At 31.2% G+C, this 21,990-nt stretch overlaps 1 protein-coding gene, 2 long non-coding RNA genes and 1 pseudogene across 5 annotated transcripts; 2 read left to right on the forward strand and 2 right to left on the reverse strand.

Annotated features, from left to right (window-relative positions):
* The first annotated feature begins 1,749 nt into the window (after positions 1-1,749).
* LOC140872766 (G-type lectin S-receptor-like serine/threonine-protein kinase At1g67520) lies at positions 1,750-11,437 on the forward strand (annotated as a pseudogene).
* Positions 6,347-7,452, reverse strand: LOC140872730 (uncharacterized). Of its 2 annotated transcripts, none has more exons than XR_012147903.1 (3): positions 7,080-7,452; positions 6,657-6,806; positions 6,347-6,526 (listed from the first exon to the last, which is right to left on the reverse strand). It is a non-coding gene; the product is annotated as an uncharacterized lncRNA (long non-coding RNA). The 2 variants fall into 2 exon arrangements; XR_012147904.1 differs by having other exon boundaries at positions 6,347-6,556.
* Positions 11,438-12,614: 1,177 nt separating the features above from the next.
* Positions 12,615-13,720, reverse strand: LOC140872718 (uncharacterized). Of its 2 annotated transcripts, none has more exons than XR_012147896.1 (3): positions 13,348-13,720; positions 12,925-13,074; positions 12,615-12,794 (listed from the first exon to the last, which is right to left on the reverse strand). It is a non-coding gene; the product is annotated as an uncharacterized lncRNA (long non-coding RNA). The 2 variants fall into 2 exon arrangements; XR_012147897.1 differs by having other exon boundaries at positions 12,615-12,824.
* A 2,041-nt stretch (positions 13,721-15,761) lies between these two features.
* On the forward strand, positions 15,762-17,654 carry LOC140872767 (G-type lectin S-receptor-like serine/threonine-protein kinase At1g11330). Its single transcript, XM_073275649.1, has 6 exons — positions 15,762-15,771; positions 16,114-16,298; positions 16,421-16,631; positions 16,724-16,961; positions 17,049-17,199; positions 17,279-17,654. Exons 1-6 carry the CDS (start codon positions 15,762-15,764, stop codon positions 17,588-17,590), a joined length of 1,107 nt encoding a protein of 368 aa, XP_073131750.1. The 3' UTR covers positions 17,591-17,654.
* Positions 17,655-21,990: the final 4,336 nt, after the last annotated feature.

Consider the following 21,990-nt stretch of genomic DNA (forward strand, 5'->3'; position numbering starts at 1 on the left):
ACCATCCCTAGCCTTTTTTGAAAAATTTCTGAAGGTCTTGATGCATACACAACACACACATATATTTCACTGATATAGCATGAAAATAAGGGGAAGAAAACATGCCTTGATAATTAAATCGACGAAGATAGATGCGTTTACGGGCTCCGGAACGACGAACGGACCAAAAACCTTCAAATCTAGAGCTTGATCGGCTAAGGGCTTGTGGTTTTCTGTCAAAGCATGAGGGAGGCTGATGAATAAGGTTGGAGAAAGGTTGGAGGCGGCTAAGGGAGAGGGAGACGTGAGTTTAGGGTAGATAGGATAGATTTTTGGTTAATTAGAATTTAATTAGGATAATAACTTATTTAGGAAGATAATATACCATAAAACAAATATTTAAAAACCCCTAATAATAATAATAATCTGATGGGAAAAACTAAATCCCGAAATATTAAAATAGGAAATTTTTAAAATTTAATAAAAGTCATTAAAATGACTTATTTTGGCTAAAAATAAACCCTTAAATAAATATATAATTAAATACTAAAATTTTCTTGACAAAATATCTTAAAATATTATTTTAAATCTCATAAAACTCATAAAATATATTTGGCTAAAAATTTTGGTATTTCGTCCGTCCACGGTCCCGTCTACGCGATCAAAACAATTAAATTCCTATAAATCATGAAAATCACTAATTATGGGTTAAATGCTTAAAATAACTTAAAACATGCACAATTAATTTCACATAATTATTTAACCCATAATCTAAAATTCTAAATAAATAAAATCCTTAATTATGCATGCGAATTTACGTATTAAAAATACCGGGTGTTACACCTATTGTCAAATTTCATGTTTTAGTTTTGCATCATCTAATTTTTGTCATTCGATGTACATTTTTTTTCTTTTAAAAAAAAGGGAGCTACCAACGTCTATTAAATTAAATAGACTAAAATTGCAAATAACAAATAAGATGAAGTGAAAAAAAATGATTTGAAAAAAAAGATTATAAAGGGAAGAAAAAGATACTAATGTAATATTTAGAAAATTATATTTGAGCATAGAGTATTTCTATTTTTCTTTTGGGGATAATAAAAATCACATAAAAAGAATTAACGAGGTGTTAGTTTTATAACATTATTCTCACACACCGACTTTCAGAAATATGATAGCTGACATCTAAATCATTGAGTTGACATATAGATAATCGGATATACTCAAACACAATACCAATTTTTTTTTTCGAATCAAAAGGCCATACTTTTAAACACAACCCATAAATCGATATTTCCTTGAAATGATCAAACCTCCGTGAATGAGCATGGAAAAGAAGGGGGGGGGGGGGGGGGGGAAAAACAAAAAAATCATTTTCAAAAAACCAAAAAGAACAACTAAAAGGAAAAAAGAAAAAGAAAAAGAAAATGCTTCTAATCTGAAAAAAAGAAAATAATGAGAGAAAAATATTACATGTACATTGGGGTTATATATTAAATTACACGTTTTATTTAAAATTACAAAATTATACCTTCAATTTATTTAAAAAACTATTTCAAAAAATAAATTAAAAATAATTATTTAATTTCAAATCATATTTAGACAAACATTGACTAGGCAATGATTTGCTCTCTTTCTAAAGATTATAATCCGCCCACGTGTGGATAAAAGTAAGGTTACTTTATTGGAATATTTCTTATGATTGACTCTTCTTTGAATATTCAAAACACGCAATTTTCTATAAACGTATATTCAGACCATTCAAAGAAATTAGATATCCAATCCAAAGAATCAATCCTTAATTTTCAGCTTGAGATCACCATGAAATCCCAGAAATGGTTTCTTAATATAAACACCATTTTTTGGATTCTTTGTAGCTTACTGGTCTCCCAAGTTGCAGGCCTCGACACCCTACAACAAGAGGAACAGCTGAATTTCACCTCTCAATTAGTTTCTCAAAGAAACAATTTCACGTTAGGATTCTACACACCCAGAGACACTAACAAGAGTTATATAGCCGTATGGTACACTGCTCACGGTACCTATCCGGTGTGGATTGGCAACAGGGATCATCCCGTCGGAAACAACTCCAGCCCCGCTCTTACTATAACCTCCACCGGCGCGTTGATCGTCGTGCACGACGGAGGAAACGATCCCTTCACGCTATACGCAGGCGGGTCGAGCCGTAATGTGTCCGCGACTTTGTTGGAATCGGGGAACTTCGTGGTGACCGATGGCTCTTCGGGCAGTGTTTTGTGGCAGAGTTTCGATTATCCGACTGATACATTGCTTGCGGGGATGAAGCTCGGTTCGGACCACAAGACCGGGAGAAAACGGACCCTCACTTCTTGGTTTGGGGAGAACAATCCCGCGTCTGGTCCTTTCACTCTTGAATGGGGAGAACGGCGCACGCGGACTTGTGGTGAGGCGACGAGGGGTGGTTTACTGGACTAGTGGCGCCATGAAGGATCATTATGGCGAGTCGATTGATTTTAAGTATCAAGTCAAGACTTTTGAGAACTTGTTTTTTGATCCGGATCCATTGAACTGGAACTATAACTTTACAAATGTAACGACTCGGGACGAGGAATATTTTGCCTATTCGCTGTTCGAAGATCCGCGGTGGACACCTGAAGACCGGAAGATTGTTTCAGGATGGAGAGTGCGCTATACGGGGGACGTTACCGATATCGATAGTATCAGGGCTTTCATTGTAGTAGTTAGTCTTTGTTATGGTTATAGCCCTTCTGGCTACAAAGGGTGTGAACTGTGGCAACAGCCGACGTGCAGGAACAGTCGCGAGACATTTGTTTTGAGGTCTGGAGGCTTTTTACAGAGAAGTGGACTTGTTGCTACTTCGGATTTTGTCGAGAATTCGAGCTTAAGTTTTAGCGACTGTAGGGAAAAATGTTGGAATAACTGCGACTGTTTCGGGTTTAATGGGTATGAATCTGGGTGCGTTTACTGGACAGGAAAAGATTTGGAGTTTAGGCAGAGTCTTGCTGGCAATGAAGCCCAATACTATGTTATTGATCCTTTATCTTCGGATACAGGTAATATTTGAAACAAATTCCAGCTAACTGATGAGTTGAGAAAATAGGTAACATACAAATGTTCAATCAATTTTCATGTTTCTTATGGCTAAGAACAAATTTAAATTGTCCAACTATGATAAATCATTGGTTCGACCGTGCTGAGATTAGAGCTAATCCTTCTTGTGAATTTCATGGCAGGCGCGAATAAGCGGCGGAGACGGATCATCATTTCGATAGTAGTTCCAATAGGGCTTCTGTTTTTGGGCACAGCTCTGTTCCTTCTGCTAAGATTTAGGCGAGGTATGATTCGATTTCATTTTTATTCGAATGTCAAATTATCTGTACAATTACATGTATAACTTGAGGTGTCTGTTTACTAACGCTAGCTAGACAACAAATGAAAACGTTAAACAAAAGAAGAATGACTTTAGACTCAATGGAAAAGAACAAAGCACAAAGATAGAGCACAACTTCACTGATACGCAAGTATCATTTTGTTGAGTTAATTTCAAAGTTGTCGATATCTTTATTTCCATTCGGCCTCGATGGTCATCTGATAGGGAGGAAAAGAGAGGAAGAAGTTCATGAGCTGCTGACGTTAGAGGGATATACTGATACATATGAAGATAGAGGAGCAAAGGGCCATGATCTCAGACTCTTCACATATGCATCTATTCTTGCAGCTACAGATAACTTCTCCTTTAAGAATAAACTGGGAGAGGGTGGTTTTGGCCCTGTTTATAAGGTATAACAAAATAATTACTTTGTTTTTTTTAATATTAATTGAACATTCTTGATTGCAAATTATCTACTAGATGTTGCATCCCTTATTTGGTGTCATTTTTTTGGTGAAAAAAAAAACTTGTTACAGGGTGTGACACCTGAAGGGCACCACATAGCAGTAAAGGTTCTGTCGCGAAGCTCGGGACAGGGATTGCTCGAGTTTAAAAACGAGCTAATACTTATTTCGAAACTGCAACATGTCAACCTTGTGAAACTAATAGGTTTCTCCATTCATGGAAATGATAAAATTATAGTATATGACTACATGCCTAACAAGAGTCTCGACTGTTTTCTCTTCGGTATGTAACTTTTCCTTTCCTAGTATCAATTAAAGAACGGCAGATTTAGATACCTAGTACATATGACAATATCTGTTTTTATGGCACAACAGATTCATCCAAGAGGGGGCTATTGGACTGGCTCAAACGTTTCACTATTATCGAAGGGATTGCTCAAGGACTTCTATATCTGCACAAGTACTCGCGCCTGACGATAGTTCATCGAGACCTGAAGTCTGGTAACATATTACTCGATGAAGATATGACTCCCAAGATTTCTGATTTCGGTCTGGCAAGAATCTTTAAGCAAAGTACCAGTGAAGCCAACACGGAAAGGCGAGTTGGGACCTAGTAAGAAACATATGATCATCCCTCTGTACCATTATTTTTTAAGTTTCTTTGTTTTCCAGATTTTGATAGAATTCTCTGCATTTGTAGTGGCTATATGGCACCTGAGTATGCAATGCAGGGGATATTTTCTTTGAAATCGGACGTTTACAGTTTCGGAGTTCTTGTTCTTGAGATTGTGAGCGGCAGGAAAAACAACAGCTTCCACGACATTCAAGGTCCTCTAAATCTTGTGGAACATGTAAGCCTTTTTTACCATCGATTTTGCTATAGTTTCTGCTGAATGCAACCACCAACTAGCTAATTTTATCATTCTTCAGGCTTGGGAGCTATGGAGCAATGATTCTGCTGTAGAACTGATGGATCCAACACTGAGGGGTTCATGCAATATTCAACAACTACTCAGATGCATTCACATCGGCCTTTTGTGCGTCGAGAATCGCGCGGTTGACCGGCCGAGCATCGAGGATGTTATATCCATGTTGAAGAATGAAATGAAGGATACTCCCATGCCCAAGAATCCAGCTTTCATCACGAGGGATAGTGTGATTGAGTTGAATAAGAAGATATCACTACAAAATAACTACTCTGTCAATGAAATCTCACTCACTCAAACAGAACAAGGAAGATAAATTCTTCATTTAAATTGGTATTGCAATTTGTTGACTTTTAATTTTAGTTAGGAATTATTATTTGTAAAAGGTGTTGATTCAGAGAGGGACACATAAGTGATTTTCTTGTTAAAAATATAATAAATTAGTAAATTCAATAATAATAAAAAAAAACTTTAATTACTTTTCTTAATTCATAAGAATAGATTAAGGAACCCATAAAGTATGTCAAAAGTAAAATATATATATAAAAAAAATTGACAAAAATGTTTTATTTTACTATTTATTGTGCAATTCTAGATGTGTCAAAATTTAATACGAACCAAATTGACAAAAAAATATTGGATTAGGTTGACATTTTTGGGTTAAAGTCAGATCTAATTGGACCCGAAAAATTAATTATGTAATAATTATATTTTTAAATAAAAATTTATTTTTATTTTTTAAGTTTTTAATGTATAATTAAATACACATAAAAATATTCAATTTGATTTAAATACATGATAACAAATCTCGCTTAAATATAATTTAAATGTGAAGGAATAATTGTAAAAAATTTTAAATATAAAAACAACACAAACTAAAAACATATTTTTTAAAAAACAAATTTTTTTAAAAAATAATTAATATATGATGAAACTTTATGAAACAATACACAAAAAAGTTCTTTCCAACATACAATATATAAAAAAATATTTCAATATTTCTTAATTCTATAAATAATTTTTAAAAAAATTTAGTCATCTAGGGTAAACCAAATCTAACCCAACCCGATTAATTTTTTTAGGTTCAAATTGATATGATCCAAAGACAAAAAATTCAACTCAATTTTGACATCATAAAACTATACAATAAATAATAACATCAAAAAATAATATTTCCATTCAGAATAGGACTCTTTTGAGACGATTTCACAGATCTTTATCCATGATACAGTCAACCCTACCAATGTTTACAATAAAAAGTAATATTTTTGGCATAAAATATAATATTTTTTCATAAGTGACCCAAATAAGATACCGTCTCACAAAATTGACCCTTAAGACCGTCTCATAGGAGTTTTTATCTTTCATTAAAGTTTTTTTTTTTGCGGTATAAAAGCAATTCTGGGTTGAATAGAAATAATTTTTTTAAAAATTTTGAGATATTTCTTAATTTAATAGAATGTATAACCTTTTATGTAGAACTTTATGTATACATAACATTATCCTAACAATTTAACAAATAAGGAAATTCAAAAAATTAAATATTCCTTTCAAAACTGAATTAATTAGAATTAGAAGTAACTAATTATCAAGACGGAAATTCAAGAAATTAAATATTCCTTTAATTAGAAGTCGTCATCATCCTAGTAGTAATTGTAATCCTCCTTTTGATTGCCATCATCAATGTTTGTTCTCCTCTTCTTTCTCATTGTCTCCACCTGTTTAAGGGTCTTTTTCAATCTGGAGATGGATTTGAATCCTTACAAAGGACATGCTGAATTTTATGGCTGCAATCCCATGAATCACAAATTTTATGGCTGCAAACACATTTAAACATATGCCAAAGCAAAAGCAATTTCATACAAGAACAGCTAATAAGAGCCTTAAAGCTGATTGAAGATGGCTATGGGCAATTACCTTTCGATCATTTAAGCTTCAATAATTGGTGGAAATTCGCTCTTGTCATGCGAGAATGGATTAAGATCTATATACCTTCTCAAATTACCAATCAAAAACTTACGTTGTGCCATCATGTTACTATATTTTGAAAATATCTCTTTATGCTCCCTGCAAGTGTAGAAACAACAATTCAAATTCAATTTTTCAGAAGAAGGAATTTCAGAAGAAGGATAAGGTGTTATAGAAAAAATTTAAACTGTCGAGAGGCAATAGCCTCCCTAAAATGATTAAATGATTTTCTTCTGATGCACACACCATTAATTCTTTCGCAAAAATCTCAATGGCGTAGATCGAATGAAATATTACTCACATAGTTGGCACATGCAAGGACATGTACAGGTATCGAAACACAGGATTTGATAACTTTGAAATAAGGCATACCTGACAAGGTTTTCAAAAACTTTCTGCTTCATAATCTCCGTGAAAATTGTCTTTGATTCATTACTATCATTTATGTTTAAAAATCGACTTAGATATCCCTCAACTTCTTCCCACTCGCCCGCTTGCACTTGATCTTCAAAGTATTTTATCTTCTGTCGCCAAAGTAAACGAAAATATCTGCTCATTATCAGAGCACGCCAACTTTTGCACACGGCTTTGAATCTCATCAGAGATTTTGAAGGTAAACGTAGTAGAATTTCGGAGAGGAAATCGACGTTATTAGATAATAAAGAGATATCGGCACGTAGTTTTCCAGAATCTCCCTCGGCCGCCATAGATCGATGTTGTTTCAGCCTTCCTTCCATTATATATATATATATGTATATTATACTTACCAAACAGAGATTTTATTTGTCAAAACACAAGAGGAGATATATTGTTTGTTTTAAAATTGGAATTTTGAGATTATCTTTTCTCATATATAACATTATCTTTTGCTAAAATATTGATAAACCATTGCGTGTTTCCTGTATTTTTATTAACCTCACATATCTTATTCAATTTCGGACTATTGATTACTATATATCCTACGACGATCTGTTCTCCTGTTCTACTATTTCCATAATATCCTCTGCCAACATAGATTTTGTGTATGTTCAATATAATCTACGATCTATTATATCTATCTATCTTCAGACGGTTTATTGCGGGGGATGCGGTGGTGCTGTGGTGTCGTTTTATTTTTTTTATTTTTTATTTTTTTATTTTTTTTTATAATATTTTGATTTTTCCTTATTTGTCTTTCGTTTTCTTTTTTTTTTTCCTTTTTTTTAATACAGTTTAGTTTTTTATATTGTCAATTTTTTTGGATCAATTTTTTTTTATAATTTATCTTTTTACAATATATAATATAAATAATACACCAATTGATTAAATATATCAATATAGAAACAAAAATAAATAATTATATGTTTTACTCCAAAAATAAATAACTATATGTTTGGTAACAAAATAATTAGAAAAAAACTGAAATGCAAATGTTAAAAAAATCGAACGTTTTCTATTTAAATATTTTCATTCCATGTTGTAAATTTTTTAAAAAGGAATAGAACAGAAAAAGGAATAATCAAACAATCGAGTAAAAATGAAACACAAACCATGTCTTCCTCCCAAAAGAAAGAGAAACAAAATGCCAAAAAAAAAGTCCAAAAAATTAAATAAAACCAATAAAATATATATAAAAAATAGGCTAAAAAATTTTTAAATGAAAATTTTTAAAGGGAAGAAAAGAAAGATGAAAACTAAAAGCCCAAAAAACTAAATTTTAAATAATATATATTTTTTAAAGAAGAAAATTGTGTAGTAGTGCAAAAACTATCAATATACAAGTATAAATTATAACAAGAAAATTACGCAATAAAATTTGGCATGATAAAACGAAACTACAAACGTGCATATTTTTTACCGTTGGAACAACTAATATTCAAGTCGGAAATAAATTAATAAATAAAGCTTTTTTATTATTTTTCATGGTTTAATCATGAAGAAAGATAATTTAATGAAGGTGTTAGCATTTTTTTCATCAAACAACGATGAATTCAAAATAAGTAAATTATCCATTAACTTTCGAGATAAAAGATTACTTACGAAACCAAAATGAGGCGTAAAATGTTCATTGTGGGATTGGACGTGTTTAATTTGTTAGAAAATTACTAATTTGAGTCGATATTAAACCAAGGAAATCACTTATATAAGTCCCAGAGTTACCATCTTTTACAAATAATAATAATAATTAAACATATGCATACGTACAAATAAGTACTTTTTTTATCTAAAATATATTTTTATATTTTTGCATAACATAACGAACCTTTATATAAAATATAATAAGATTCTAGTAATTTATATTTAATATTATGTTTTTATTATTAATTTATTATTTTTTATTTTATCTAAAAAATAGTATGATAGTCATGAGATAAGATTATTTTTGACAGAAAAAATTGTATGATATAATATACACAAGTAGTTACTGCATGTATGTCTCAATAATAATATTATAGTACAGATGCTTAACTAATTTTAAAACAGTGGAATGAAAATTCAACAAATTGTAAGACTGATTTAAACTCAAAATTTATCTTCCTTCTTGTGTTTAAGTGAGTGAGATTTCATTGAAAGAATAGTAATTTTGTAGTGATATCTTGTTCTTCAACTCAATCACACTAATTTTGTAGGGCTTCTGTTTTTGGGCACAGCTCTGTTCCTTCTGCTAAGATTTAGGCGAGGAATGATTCGATTTCATTTTTATTCGAATGTCAAATTATCTGTACAATTTAAAAAAGGGTTGACCCCGAAGTGGACCCCATCCCACATGAGTCAGAGGCCCATTGGCTCATGCGGGGTTAAATCTAGGGATGTGCACAAGTAGGCAGAGACATGAGGGAGGGAACAACATTGTCCAACCCCCAGAGCATACCCCCAAATATTTCAATGAGGAATATGCTCCACACGAGGATCGAACCCGCAACGCTGGGGAATTTCTTCCCACGTCACCTCAGGCCTTATCAACTCGCCTATGCCCTGTGGGCAAATTATCTGTACAATTACATGTATCAGTTGAGGTATCTGTGACTTTAGACTCAATGGAAAAGAACAAAGCACAAAGATAGAGCACAACTTCACTGATACGCAAGCACAATTTTGTTGAGTTAATTTCAAATTTGTCGAGATCTTTATTTCCATTCGGCCTCGATGGTCATCTGATAGGGAGGAAAAGAGAGGAAGAAGTTCAGGAGCTGCTGACGTTAGAGGGATATACTGATACATATGAAGATAGAGGAGCAAAGGGCCATGATCTCAGACTTTTCACATATGCATCTATTCTTGCGGCTACAGATAACTTCTCCTATAAGAATAAACTGGGAGAGGGTGGTTTTGGCCCTGTTTATAAGGTATAACAAAATAATTACTTTGTTTCTTTGAATATTAATTGAACATTCTTGATTAAAAATTATCTTCTAGAGGATGCATCCCTCATTTGGTGTCATGTTTTTTAATAAAAATTTTGTTACAGGGTGTGACACCTGAAGGGCACCACATAGCAGTAAAGGTTCTGTCGCGAAGCTCGGGACAGGGATTGCTCGAGTTTAAAAACGAGCTAATACTTATTTTGAAACTGCAACATGTCAACCTTGTGAAACTAATAGGTTTCTCCATTCATGGAAATGATAAAATTATAGTATATGACTACATGCCTAACAAGAGTCTCGACTGTTTTCTCTTCGGTATGTAACTTTTCCTTTCCTAGTATCAATTAAAGAACGGCAGATTTAGATACCTAGTACATATGACAATATCTGTTTTTATGGCACAACAGATTCATCCAAGAGGGGGCTATTGGACTGGCTCAAACGTTTCACTATTATCGAAGGGATTGCTCAAGGACTTCTATATCTGCACAAGTACTCGCGCCTGACGATAGTTCATCGAGACCTGAAGTCTGGTAACATATTACTCGATGAAGATATGACTCCCAAGATTTTTGATTTCGGTCTGGCAAGAATCTTTAAGCAAAGTACCAGTGAAGCCAACACGGAAAGGCGAGTTGGGACCTAGTAAGAAACATATGATCATCCCTCTGTACCATTATTTTTTAAGTTTCTTTGTTTTCCAGATTTTGATAGAATTCTCTGCATTTGTAGTGGCTATATGGCACCTGAGTATGCAATGCAGGGGATATTTTCTTTGAAATCGGACGTTTACAGTTTCGGAGTTCTTGTTCTTGAGATTGTGAGCGGCAGGAAAAACAACAGCTTCCACGACATTCAAGGTCCTCTAAATCTTGTGGAACATGTAAGCCTTTTTTACCATCGATTTTGCTATAGTTTCTGCTGAATGCAACCACCAACTAGCTAATTTTATCATTCTTCAGGCTTGGGAGCTATGGAGCAATGATTCTGCTGTAGAACTGATGGATCCAACACTGAGGGGTTCATGCAATATTCAACAACTACTCAGATGCATTCACATCGGCCTTTTGTGCGTCGAGAATCGCGCGGTTGACCGGCCGAGCATCGAGGATGTTATATCCATGTTGAAGAATGAAATGAAGGATACTCCCATGCCCAAGAATCCAGCTTTCATCACGAGGGATAGTGTGATTGAGTTGAATAAGAAGATATCACTACAAAATAACTACTCTGTCAATGAAATCTCACTCACTCAAACAGAACAAGGAAGATAAATTCTTCATTTAAATTGGTATTGCAATTTGTTGACTTTTAATTTTAGTTAGGAATTATTATTTGTAAAAGGTGTTGATTCAGAGAGGGACACATAAGTGATTTTCTTGTTAAAAATATAATAAATTAGTAAATTCAATAATAATAAAAAAAAACTTTAATTACTTTTCTTAATTCATAAGAATAGATTAAGGAACCCATAAAGTGTGTCAAAAGTAAAATATATATATAAAAAAAATTGACAAAAATGTTTTATTTTACTATTTATTGTGCAATTCTAGATGTGTCAAAATTTAATACGAACCAAATTGACAAAAAAATATTGGATTAGGTTGACATTTTTGGGTTAAAGTCAGATCTAATTGGACCCGAAAAATTAATTATGTAATAATTATATTTTTAAATAAAAATTTATTTTTATTTTTTAAGTTTTTAATGTATAATTAAATACACATAAAAATATTCAATTTGATTTAAATACATGATAACAAATCTCGCTTAAATATAATTTAAATGTGAAGGAATAATTGTAAAAAATTTTAAATATAAAAACAACACAAACTAAAAACATATTTTTTAAAAAACAAATTTTTTTAAAAATAATTAATATATGATGAAACTTTATGAAACAATACACAAAAAAGTTCTTTCCAACATACAATATATAAAAAAATATTTCAATATTTCTTAATTCTATAAATAATTTTTAAAAAAATTTAGTCATCTAGGGTAAACCAAATCTAACCCAACCCGATTAATTTTTTTAGGTTCAAATTGATATGATCCAAAGACAAAAAATTCAACTCAATTTTGACATCATAAACTATACAATAAATAATAACATCAAAAAATAATATTTCCATTCAGAATAGGACTCTTTTGAGACGATTTCACAGATCTTTATCCATGATACAGTCAACCCTACCAATGTTTACAATAAAAAGTAATATTTTTGGCATAAAATATAATATTTTTTCATAAGTGACCCAAATAAGATACCGTCTCACAAAATTGACCCTTAAGACCGTCTCATAGGAGTTTTTATCTTTCATTAAAGTTTTTTTTTTTGCGGTATAAAAGCAATTCTGGGTTGAATAGAAATAATTTTTTTAAAAATTTTGAGATATTTCTTAATTTAATAGAATGTATAACCTTTTATGTAGAACTTTATGTATACATAACATTATCCTAACAATTTAACAAATAAGGAAATTCAAAAAATTAAATATTCCTTTCAAAACTGAATTAATTAGAATTAGAAGTAACTAATTATCAAGACGGAAATTCAAGAAATTAAATATTCCTTTAATTAGAAGTCGTCATCATCCTAGTAGTAATTGTAATCCTCCTTTTGATTGCCATCATCAATGTTTGTTCTCCTCTTCTTTCTCATTGTCTCCACCTGTTTAAGGGTCTTTTTCAATCTGGAGATGGATTTGAATCCTTACAAAGGACATGCTGAATTTTATGGCTGCAATCCCATGAATCACAAATTTTATGGCTGCAAACACATTTAAACATATGCCAAAGCAAAAGCAATTTCATACAAGAACAGCTAATAAGAGCCTTAAAGCTGATTGAAGATGGCTATGGGCAATTACCTTTCGATCATTTAAGCTTCAATAATTGGTGGAAATTCGCTCTTGTCATGCGAGAATGGATTAAGATCTATATACCTTCTCAAATTACCAATCAAAAACTTACGTTGTGCCATCATGTTACTATATTTTGAAAATATCTCTTTATGCTCCCTGCAAGTGTAGAAACAACAATTCAAATTCAATTTTTCAGAAGAAGGAATTTCAGAAGAAGGATAAGGTGTTATAGAAAAAATTTAAACTGTCGAGAGGCAATAGCCTCCCTAAAATGATTAAATGATTTTCTTCTGATGCACACACCATTAATTCTTTCGCAAAAATCTCAATGGCGTAGATCGAATGAAATATTACTCACATAGTTGGCACATGCAAGGACATGTACAGGTATCGAAACACAGGATTTGATAACTTTGAAATAAGGCATACCTGACAAGGTTTTCAAAAACTTTCTGCTTCATAATCTCCGTGAAAATTGTCTTTGATTCATTACTATCATTTATGTTTAAAAATCGACTTAGATATCCCTCAACTTCTTCCCACTCGCCCGCTTGCACTTGATCTTCAAAGTATTTTATCTTCTGTCGCCAAAGTAAACGAAAATATCTGCTCATTATCAGAGCACGCCAACTTTTGCACACGGCTTTGAATCTCATCAGAGATTTTGAAGGTAAACGTAGTAGAATTTCGGAGAGGAAATCGACGTTATTAGATAATAAAGAGATATCGGCACGTAGTTTTCCAGAATCTCCCTCGGCCGCCATAGATCGATGTTGTTTCAGCCTTCCTTCCATTATATATATATATATGTATATTATACTTACCAAACAGAGATTTTATTTGTCAAAACACAAGAGGAGATATATTGTTTGTTTTAAAATTGGAATTTTGAGATTATCTTTTCTCATATATAACATTATCTTTTGCTAAAATATTGATAAACCATTGCGTGTTTCCTGTATTTTTATTAACCTCACATATCTTATTCAATTTCGGACTATTGATTACTATATATCCTACGACGATCTGTTCTCCTGTTCTACTATTTCCATAATATCCTCTGCCAACATAGATTTTGTGTATGTTCAATATAATCTACGATCTATTATATCTATCTATCTTCAGACGGTTTATTGCGGGGGATGCGGTGGTGCTGTGGTGTCGTTTTATTTTTTTTATTTTTTATTTTTTTATTTTTTTTATAATATTTTGATTTTTCCTTATTTGTCTTTCGTTTTCTTTTTTTTTTTCCTTTTTTTTAATACAGTTTAGTTTTTTATATTGTCAATTTTTTTGGATCAATTTTTTTTTATAATTTATCTTTTTACAATATAATATAAATAATACACCAATTGATTAAATATATCAATATAGAAACAAAAATAAATAATTATATGTTTTACTCCAAAAATAAATAACTATATGTTTGGTAACAAAATAATTAGAAAAAAACTGAAATGCAAATGTTAAAAAAATCGAACGTTTTCTATTTAAATATTTTCATTCCATGTTGTAAATTTTTTAAAAAGGAATAGAACAGAAAAAGGAATAATCAAACAATCGAGTAAAAATGAAACACAAACCATGTCTTCCTCCCAAAAGAAAGAGAAACAAAATGCCAAAAAAAAAGTCCAAAAAATTAAATAAAACCAATAAAATATATATAAAAAATAGGCTAAAAAATTTTTAAATGAAAATTTTTAAAGGGAAGAAAAGAAAGATGAAAACTAAAAGCCCAAAAAACTAAATTTTAAATAATATATATTTTTTAAAGAAGAAAATTGTGTAGTAGTGCAAAAACTATCAATATACAAGTATAAATTATAACAAGAAAATTACGCAATAAAATTTGGCATGATAAAACGAAACTACAAACGTGCATATTTTTTACCGTTGGAACAACTAATATTCAAGTCGGAAATAAATTAATAAATAAAGCTTTTTTATTATTTTTCATGGTTTAATCATGAAGAAAGATAATTTAATGAAGGTGTTAGCATTTTTTTCATCAAACAACGATGAATTCAAAATAAGTAAATTATCCATTAACTTTCGAGATAAAAGATTACTTACGAAACCAAAATGAGGCGTAAAATGTTCATTGTGGGATTGGACGTGTTTAATTTGTTAGAAAATTACTAATTTGAGTCGATATTAAACCAAGGAAATCACTTATATAAGTCCCAGAGTTACCATCTTTTACAAATAATAATAATAATTAAACATATGCATACGTACAAATAAGTACTTTTTTTATCTAAAATATATTTTTATATTTTTGCATAACATAACGAACCTTTATATAAAATATAATAAGATTCTAGTAATTTATATTTAATATTATGTTTTTATTATTAATTTATTATTTTTTATTTTATCTAAAAAATAGTATGATAGTCATGAGATAAGATTATTTTTGACAGAAAAAATTGTATGATATAATATACACAAGTAGTTACTGCATGTATGTCTCAATAATAATATTATAGTACAGATGCTTAACTAATTTTAAAACAGTGGAATGAAAATTCAACAAATTGTAAGACTGATTTAAACTCAAAATTTATCTTCCTTCTTGTGTTTAAGTGAGTGAGATTTCATTGAAAGAATAGTAATTTTGTAGTGATATCTTGTTCTTCAACTCAATCACACTAATTTTGTAGGGCTTCTGTTTTTGGGCACAGCTCTGTTCCTTCTGCTAAGATTTAGGCGAGGAATGATTCGATTTCATTTTTATTCGAATGTCAAATTATCTGTACAATTTAAAAAAGGGTTGACCCCGAAGTGGACCCCATCCCACATGAGTCAGAGGCCCATTGGCTCATGCGGGGTTAAATCTAGGGATGTGCACAAGTAGGCAGAGACATGAGGGAGGGAACAACATTGTCCAACCCCCAGAGCATACCCCCAAATATTTCAATGAGGAATATGCTCCACACGAGGATCGAACCCGCAACGCTGGGGAATTTCTTCCCACGTCACCTCAGGCCTTATCAACTCGCCTATGCCCTGTGGGCAAATTATCTGTACAATTACATGTATCAGTTGAGGTATCTGTGACTTTAGACTCAATGGAAAAGAACAAAGCACAAAGATAGAGCACAACTTCACTGATACGCAAGCACAATTTTGTTGAGTTAATTTCAAATTTGTCGAGATCTTTATTTCCATTCGGCCTCGATGGTCATCTGATAGGGAGGAAAAGAGAGGAAGAAGTTCAGGAGCTGCTGACGTTAGAGGGATATACTGATACATATGAAGATAGAGGAGCAAAGGGCCATGATCTCAGACTTTTCACATATGCATCTATTCTTGCGGCTACAGATAACTTCTCCTATAAGAATAAACTGGGAGAGGGTGGTTTTGGCCCTGTTTATAAGGTATAACAAAATAATTACTTTGTTTCTTTGAATATTAATTGAACATTCTTGATTAAAAATTATCTTCTAGAGGATGCATCCCTCATTTGGTGTCATGTTTTTTAATAAAAATTTTGTTACAGGGTGTGACACCTGAAGGGCACCACATAGCAGTAAAGGTTCTGTCGCGAAGCTCGGGACAGGGATTGCTCGAGTTTAAAAACGAGCTAATACTTATTTTGAAACTGCAACATGTCAACCTTGTGAAACTAATAGGTTTCTCCATTCATGGAAATGATAAAATTATAGTATATGACTACATGCCTAACAAGAGTCTCGACTGTTTTCTCTTCGGTATGTAACTTTTCCTTTCCTAGTATCAATTAAAGAACGGCAGATTTAGATACCTAGTACATATGACAATATCTGTTTTTATGGCACAACAGATTCATCCAAGAGGGGGCTATTGGACTGGCTCAAACGTTTCACTATTATCGAAGGGATTGCTCAAGGACTTCTATATCTGCACAAGTACTCGCGCCTGACGATAGTTCATCGAGACCTGAAGTCTGGTAACATATTACTCGATGAAGATATGACTCCCAAGATTTTTGATTTCGGTCTGGCAAGAATCTTTAAGCAAAGTACCAGTGAAGCCAACACGGAAAGGCGAGTTGGGACCTAGTAAGAAACATATGATCATCCCTCTGTACCATTATTTTTTAAGTTTCTTTGTTTTCCAGATTTTGATAGAATTCTCTGCATTTGTAGTGGCTATATGGCACCTGAGTATGCAATGCAGGGGATATTTTCTTTGAAATCGGACGTTTACAGTTTCGGAGTTCTTGTTCTTGAGATTGTGAGCGGCAGGAAAAACAACAGCTTCCACGACATTCAAGGTCCTCTAAATCTTGTGGAACATGTAAGCCTTTTTTACCATCGATTTTGCTATAGTTTCTGCTGAATGCAACCACCAACTAGCTAATTTTATCATTCTTCAGGCTTGGGAGCTATGGAGCAATGATTCTGCTGTAGAACTGATGGATCCAACACTGAGGGGTTCATGCAATATTCAACAACTACTCAGATGCATTCACATCGGCCTTTTGTGCGTCGAGAATCGCGCGGTTGACCGGCCGAGCATCGAGGATGTTATATCCATGTTGAAGAATGAAATGAAGGATACTCCCATGCCCAAGAATCCAGCTTTCATCACGAGGGATAGTGTGATTGAGTTGAATAAGAAGATATCACTACAAAATAACTACTCTGTCAATGAAATCTCACTCACTCAAACAGAACAAGGAAGATAAATTCTTCATTTAAATTGGTATTGCAATTTGTTGACTTTTAATTTTAGTTAGGAATTATTATTTGTAAAAGATGTTGATTCAGAGAGGGACACATAAGTGATTTTCTTGTTAAAAATATAATAAATTAGTAAATTCAATAATAATAAAAAAAAACTTTAATTACTTTTCTTAATTCATAAGAATAGATTAAGGAACCCATAAAGTGTGTCAAAAGTAAAATATATATATAAAAAAAATTGTCTCAAGGCCTTTCAAAAAAAATGTCTAAAAGGTTGTGTTTGTAGATGGAGACCGAATCTCAATTGACTCTCAAATAATTAATTGCATCATCTAAGTTACCTATCCATAGTCATTACATCTGTTTGTATTGTAAATTAGAAACTGCCTGACAATCCATTCAGCACAAATTAATCATATTATATTACTATAATATGGGAATCCTGCAATCATTTACCATTTCGAATTCTTAATTTCAGCTGACTAATCTTTAATTCTTTTTAAAAATTTTACCTAATAGCAAAAATATATATAGAAATAGTGTTTGAATCATAATTTAAGTAATGTACTTTTATCAATAGTAATTTGTCAAATTCAGTTTTTAGTTCTGCATCATCCAATTTTTTTCATTTGATGTACATTTTTTTTAGGAAAAAAGGAGCTACCTTTGTATATTAAATTAAATAGACTAAAATTGCAAATAACAAATAAGATGAAGCGAAAAAATGAAATGAAAAAAAATTATAAAGGAAAGAAAATACGAATGTAATATTTAGAAAATTATATTTGAATATAAAGTATTTCAATTTTTATTTCGGGGATATAAAAATCACGTAAACAGAATTAATGAGGGGTTAGTCTTATAACATTATTCTAATATTATATCTAAATTAGCCATCAAAACACGTGTGTTGCTAAAATTTTTATTTTTTTAGTTAAAATGTATATTATGTTAAAATTTCTTACATGTTGAAAAATAAGTGAGTTTGTTGTTTGTTTCATTAATCGTGTATTTGGATGTGAAGAAATGGTCATGTTGGTTTTTAAGAAGAGTAAAATAAGATATTAATATTTAAATAACAAATAAGTTATTTGATATCAATGTTTTCATAATCAGACCGATAATCGAACCGGTTTATTTTGAAAAAACAGTCCAATCAAACGGACCGTTTGAACCGAACGGTCAAACCAGAAAACCGTTTATATATATAATTAATAATATATTTTAAATTTTAAAAATTAAAAAATATATGTAAAATGGACAAAAATATATATTTATCATAGTATGAAAATAAATAACTATATGAATATATTAAAAATATTAATTATAGTTATATATATTTTTAAAAATAAATAAATACATTAAAAAAATCTAATAATACTAAAATTATATTTTTAACAAAGTGCACATTCTAAATAATCATGAATATATATAATAAATATTAAATTAAATTTCTAAAATGTAAAAAAAAACTAAATTAAAAAATATAAAAAAATTTCAAAAACCGGTTCTTGGGACCGGTTCGATCGGTTTTGACTGATTTTGAGCGATTCAATTGTTAAAACAACTTTTTGGAGTGTTTCGAACTGAATATCCAGTTTTGAAAACATGTCTTAATATCAAGAATACTTATGTGTACATAAATTTATGAGCAGAAGCAATTGTTTTAAGGGATTGAGCCATGCACTTTCAAAAAAAATCATAGCTGACATTTAAATCATTAAGTTGACATATAGATAATCGGATATACTCAAACACATACAATACCAAAATTCTTTTGGTGAATCAAAGACCATACTTTTAAACACAACCCATAAATCGATATTTTCTCGAAACGATCAAACCTCCGTGAATGAGCATGGAAAAGAGGAAAAAAAAGAAAGAAAAACAACCATTTTCAAAAAACCAAAAAGAACAACAAAAAGGAAAAAAAAAAAGAACAAGAAAATACTTCTAATAAAAAAAAAAGAAATAATAAAAAATATTACATGTACATTGGAGTTATAAATTAACTTACACATTACATAAAATTGGTAAATTTATATGATAACAATTCGATTTAATTTTGATAAATATCTATTTATGTTAATAATACTATATTCATAAATATTACGAATATTTAGGGTTTACTTTAATATTTGGTTAATTTAATATAAAAATAATAAATTCATTATACCACCACCACAACAATAGCTATAGTTACTGTTCATCACTAATTTATTTGTATTGATTTTTTTGTTATTATTATTTATTTAATATTTAAAAATGTAGAAAAGGAAAAAAAACGAAAGCTTTTTAATTAACGGTCAACTATCACATACAAAATAAGAATTGTTTGTAATTTACTATTTCTTTTTAAAAATGCTAATTTTATCTTATATTTTATTAATTTTGGTAGAAAATTCCTTATCATATATTTAGAATTTTTTTGGTATAAATTTTCTGATTTTTATTATGAACTTGTACGATATTCGTTATTTCAAAATGATCATATTTATCTACGTCATGTTCTTAGATCGACGAACATTGTGCATATAGCCCTTGCCTATTTCCTCTCTCGCCCTTTTTGTATTAGTTTGCCTCTTTTGCTATTTCATCTCTTATTGATCTTATCATTCAAGAGTTGTGTTCTTGGTGATTTAATAATATGAAATTAAAGTATCATAATAATTTTTAATTTTTTTTAAAAAAACAACATCATCATAATAATATATCTAATAATTTGCATATATCATCACACGACTCCAGAAAAATATATAAGAACAAACATAATCTAAACCTCGGTGAATATGATTGAAAGGAGGGAAACTTTAAACATTTAGACAAAAACATTGCCTTGCTGTCTTTCTAAAGATAATATCAGTCCACTTGTCGACAAAATAAGGTTACATTCTTTCTTGTTGATTGACTCTTTTTTGACATGCAACTTTTTAGACCATTTAATTTCTTAGAGCATTTACAACCCTCTTCATTAATATGGGCTAATTGCATTTACACTCCCTGTGAAAAGTCTAAAAGGCATAAAACCCCCTGTGTAAAATTAATAGGCTAATGCATCCCTCAGTTTTTTAAAATGTAGCACATTTCACCCCTATGTTATACAAAATCGGGCACATTTATACCCTCTCATAGGGGTTTTGATGCTAATTTTTTTAAAACATAGGGTCTAACATGCTATTAATTTTACACAGGGAGTTTTATGCCTTTTAGACTTTTCACAGGGGGTGTAAATGCAATTAGCCCTCATTAATATATATAACACCAATAACACCCTTCACATCATCAAAAGTCATGAGCCCCACTGTTAATAACACATCTTTCTTTTCACCCACAATCCTATTAACATTAACACTCATTATTTATGGGTCTCATATTCCACTCAACATTATAAAATTATTTTATACTAAATAATTCATTTTCTTTACATTTTATAATATATTTAAAATTAAGAAATTATTTTTTAAGTTTTAATTTAATTAATTTTAAAAATAAAAAAATCATTTTAATATATTTATTCAATACAACGAAATTATTAAATTCAAATGCAACAATAACTTTAAAAAAATCACAATACAAAGAAGTTAAAAATAACAAATACAATATTAATTCACGGATTCATGTTGTTGTAATTCCCCCAGATATGCTCCACTAAGTCCGCGCGAAGTTGGTGATGAACTTGAGTGTCACGTAGCTCTGAATTTGTCCGAAGATAATCCTGAAAGCCTCGGTTGGATGAAAGAGTGTTGGAAGTGGAATGAATTTTGGTGTTACCATCATCTCCTCCGTGGTTTTTTCGTACATGTCCGACAAAATGGACATCATCTCCTCCGTGGTTTTTTTTTTCCGCCACGTTGTGTGACACGTTCTTTGTTAGGGTTAATCATATTACCCCTAACACATGTCGATCAAGGAGCTCCCACTTATCATCCTCCATATTTTTTTGGCTTCATCTCGGATAGAGGTTGGTGTAGCTTCTTGCTATACATATAATCTTTAATCTATAACCGCCAGAACTTGAAATATGTACCGTCGAACTTATTGATTCCAGGTCCCGATCCGTCATTTCCGGCCATCACTTCTACCGCCTTAATAAAATTTCAAAAAATCTTTTCTGATGTGGAATATCAGATAAAGCTGCAACCACAGAGCATACTCAGAATGTTAAGAAATTTTTCACCAAGGCTCTCGGACACCGTAACAGCTTTGATACCAGTTGTTATGATTATGTCGAAACGAACATGACGATAATAGAAATTTCGGAATAAAATAATCAACAAGAACACCAAAGGTTTACGTGGTTCACCCAATATAGGCTACGTCCATGGAGCTGCTTCAAATCTTTGTAATCGGAGAAATATTACAAGTGTATACAAAACATTATATCTCGCCACACCCAAGCCTC

Source organism: Henckelia pumila, unplaced genomic scaffold, assembly GCF_033568475.1.
Source record: "Henckelia pumila isolate YLH828 unplaced genomic scaffold, ASM3356847v2 CTG_477:::fragment_1, whole genome shotgun sequence".
NCBI lineage: Eukaryota > Viridiplantae > Streptophyta > Magnoliopsida > Lamiales > Gesneriaceae > Henckelia > Henckelia pumila.

What these genes read in the sequence shown, in the direction of transcription:
- LOC140872767 (XM_073275649.1), top strand. An exon ending in GAAAGGCGAGTTGGGACCTA is followed by an intron (nt 16,962 to 17,048) that starts GTAAGAAACATA and finishes CTGCATTTGTAG; the next exon opens with TGGCTATATGGCACCTGAGT. An exon ending in CTCTAAATCTTGTGGAACAT is followed by an intron (nt 17,200 to 17,278) that starts GTAAGCCTTTTT and finishes ATCATTCTTCAG; the next exon opens with GCTTGGGAGCTATGGAGCAA.